At 41.5% G+C, this 3,063-nt stretch overlaps 1 protein-coding gene across 1 annotated transcript in view; it reads right to left on the bottom strand.

The window, feature by feature from the left end:
* LOC128684284 (intestine-specific homeobox-like) overlaps nt 1–1,443 on the bottom strand; it is an 18,674-nt gene extending 17,231 nt beyond the window's left edge. The window contains exon 1 of the mRNA XM_053770456.2: nt 1,194–1,443. Within this exon, the coding sequence (XP_053626431.2) occupies nt 1,194–1,298 (105 nt within the window). The 5' untranslated portion in view covers nt 1,299–1,443. The remainder of the gene's footprint in view (nt 1–1,193) is intronic.
* Between the last annotated feature and the right edge of the window lie 1,620 nt (nt 1,444–3,063).

Below are 3,063 nucleotides of genomic sequence, written 5' to 3'. Positions count from 1 at the left end.
ACCATCCGGTGCAGTTACTCCCGAAAATCCTTCAGTATTAAGTTGGACGGAACTTGAGTGCAACACGAGTGCAACATGAGTGCCACATGAGTGCCACATGAGTGCCACATGAGTGCCACATGAGTGCCATTCGTTATCTGCTTCAAATTGAACAGTTATGAGCACGGGAACCGAGTGTTATACTGAGATATACTGACAGTAGTAAGAAGTAACTGCTCTCCTGACACTGTATTGCGGTAATCTGACAGTATTAATCGGTAACCCATAGTTTACCTAACTTAACCTAACCTGTCCCACTGATTATCTAACCTAACCTAACTCCATTGTTAATCTAATCTAACCTACCCATCAGCTAACAGCCTAACCTAACCAGCTGTTAACCTAACCTAACCTAACCTAACCTAACCAGCTGTTAACCTAACCTAACCTAACCTAACCTAACCAGCTGTTAACCTAACCTAACCTAACCTAACCTAACCAGCTGTTAACCTAACCTAACCTAACCAGCTGTTAACCTAACCTAACCTTATGTAACATGACCTTACACAATTTAATCATGGTCCAGCACGGACCATGATGTTGGTCCAGCATGAACATTGATACTGGTCCAGCAAGGACCATGATACTGGTTCAGCATGACCCATGATACTGATCCAGCACGGACCATGATACTGGTCCAGCATGAACCATGATGCTGGTCCAGCGCGGACCATAACACTGGTCCAGAATGAATCATAATGCTGGTCCAGCATGAACCATGAAACTGGTCCAGCGCGGACCATGAAACAAGTCCAGAATGAACCATGATACCGATCCAGTATGGTTCATGATACCGGTCTAGCACAGACCATGATACCGGTCAAGCAAGGACCATAATACTGGTCCATCAGGAGCCATGATGCTGGTCCAGCGTGGACCATGATGCTGGTCCAGCGTGGACCATGATGCTGGTCCAGCGTGGACCATGATGCTGGTCCAGCGTGGACCATGATGCTGGTCCAGCGCGGACCATGATGCTGGTCCAGCGTGGACCATGATGCTGGTCCAGTAGGTACAGTGATACCGGACAAAGACTTTAAATTTATTTGCGGTCATATTAAACATCTAAATATATGCAAATATGTATAAATATATGACAATATATGTAAATCAGGCTTATACACCTGTCAAATGGGTCATTAAGGCTGACTCACCTGTCTTCGTCGACCAAACATATACTCATCCATGAGTATCTCGGTGGGTAAGGGGGGTAAGCCTGCCCCTAGGCCCCCCGCCCCCCCAAGGTACCCTCCAGCCATGCTGGTGCTGCTTAGGCCGAATATGGTGGTGGTGGTGGTGGTGGTGGTGGTGGTGGTGGTTGTAGTTGTGGTAAGGGAAAAGCTGGAGGTACTTTCTGTTGTGACAGTGGTGGTTGTTGTCTTGGCGAAGACAGTTGTAGCGATATGAATTAAGTGCTGTAGTAGTTTGTACTGACTGTAGGTATAACTGGCATTGCTGGTACTGGCTGTAGGTTTATTGGTTGTATCCCTGGTGTAGGTCGACGATAATGGCAGTAAACGAGTCTCTGTCGGTGGCGCTGGCACTGGTCAACGTGAGAGTAGTGCGAGAAGCAATATCAGATGCCACTGAGGCTTTCGCCTACACTTGTGGTAGTTACACAGTATCTTATATTTCAGCTGTCTAGCGGTACTGGCGGTGCAATTAGTGTTTACTGCTAACAGTCACAACGCCGAGGGAAAACCAGAGAAGCGATCAGGTCAAGGGAAAATATGGTTTTCAAGAAGTGACGCTCGAAGTCTTTAATAAATAACACACGAAGTCTTCAAGAGGTGACACTCGAAGTCTTCAAGAGGTGACACTCGAAGTCATGTTAGATGAAGGAGACGAAATCAGAGACAGTACCTACATCAACATGGTTATGGCACCAATCAATAACAATTGTATAAAGGCAGCATCCGCTGAGGCCTCTGCCAGACAAGACAACTCCATGTTTAAAATCTTCTTTGGGTGATATTAATATGGTTGCCTAGGCATTTTTTTTTTCATATTTTTCCCACAAAATCTTGGAGAAGTTCTGTGGCAAAGCGCTTTTAACAGAGTGATTCTCTCTTGGTACTAAGTATATTATTCTTCTGGTACTAAGTATATTGTTATACTTCTGGTACTAAGTATATTGTTATACTTCTGGTACTAAGTATATTGTTATACTTCTGGTACTAAGTATATTGTTATACTTCTGGTACTAAGTATATTGTTATACTTCTGGTACTAAGTATATTGTTATACTTCTGGTCATAAGTATATTGTTATACTTCTGGTACTAAGTATATTGTTATACTTCTGATACTAAATATATTGTTATACTTCTGGTACTAAGTATATTGTTATACTTCTGTTACTAAGTATATTGTTATACTTCTGGTACTAAGTATATTGTTATACTTCTGGTACTAAGTATATTGTTATACTTCTGGTACTAAGTATATTGTTATACTTCTGGTACTAAGTATATTGTTATACTTCTGGTACTAAGTACATTGTTATACTTCTGGTACTAAGTATATTGTTATACTTCTGGTACTAAGTATATTGTTATACTTCTGGTACTAAGTATATTGTTATACTTCTGGTACTAAGTATATTGTTATACTTCTAGTACTAAGTATATTGTGTTTCTTCTAGTACTAGGTACATATATTGTTATCCTTCTGGTATTACGTATATTGTTATTCTTGTGGTATTACGTATACTGAGATGAATATATAGACAAACTCACCCTTCATGGCGCCTCTGAGTCTCCGTCTTGTAAAACTTCCAGCATTTAGGATGAATACCTTCACACTGGCTTTCAACCGGACAAGAAACTTTCTTGCACTAGAATCAGTGCTCTTACCATCTCTTGTTTGCCTTCAAGCAACGTCGACATTATCGAATTAAAATTTCAGCATATATGTTTTTTTCTCTTGCTAGCATCTTGCAGATCCCATTAAATCCCTCTTTCTGTCCTGATCACTGAGGTCTAGCGCATGTACTAATACAGCAGAGGCTCTCAGCGTCTGTATT

Source organism: Cherax quadricarinatus, chromosome 4, assembly GCF_038502225.1.
Source record: "Cherax quadricarinatus isolate ZL_2023a chromosome 4, ASM3850222v1, whole genome shotgun sequence".
In the NCBI taxonomy this organism is placed as follows: Eukaryota; Metazoa; Arthropoda; class Malacostraca; order Decapoda; family Parastacidae; genus Cherax; species Cherax quadricarinatus.
Note: the sequence above shows the minus strand (reverse complement) of the source record. Positions and strands in the feature narration are given on the sequence as shown.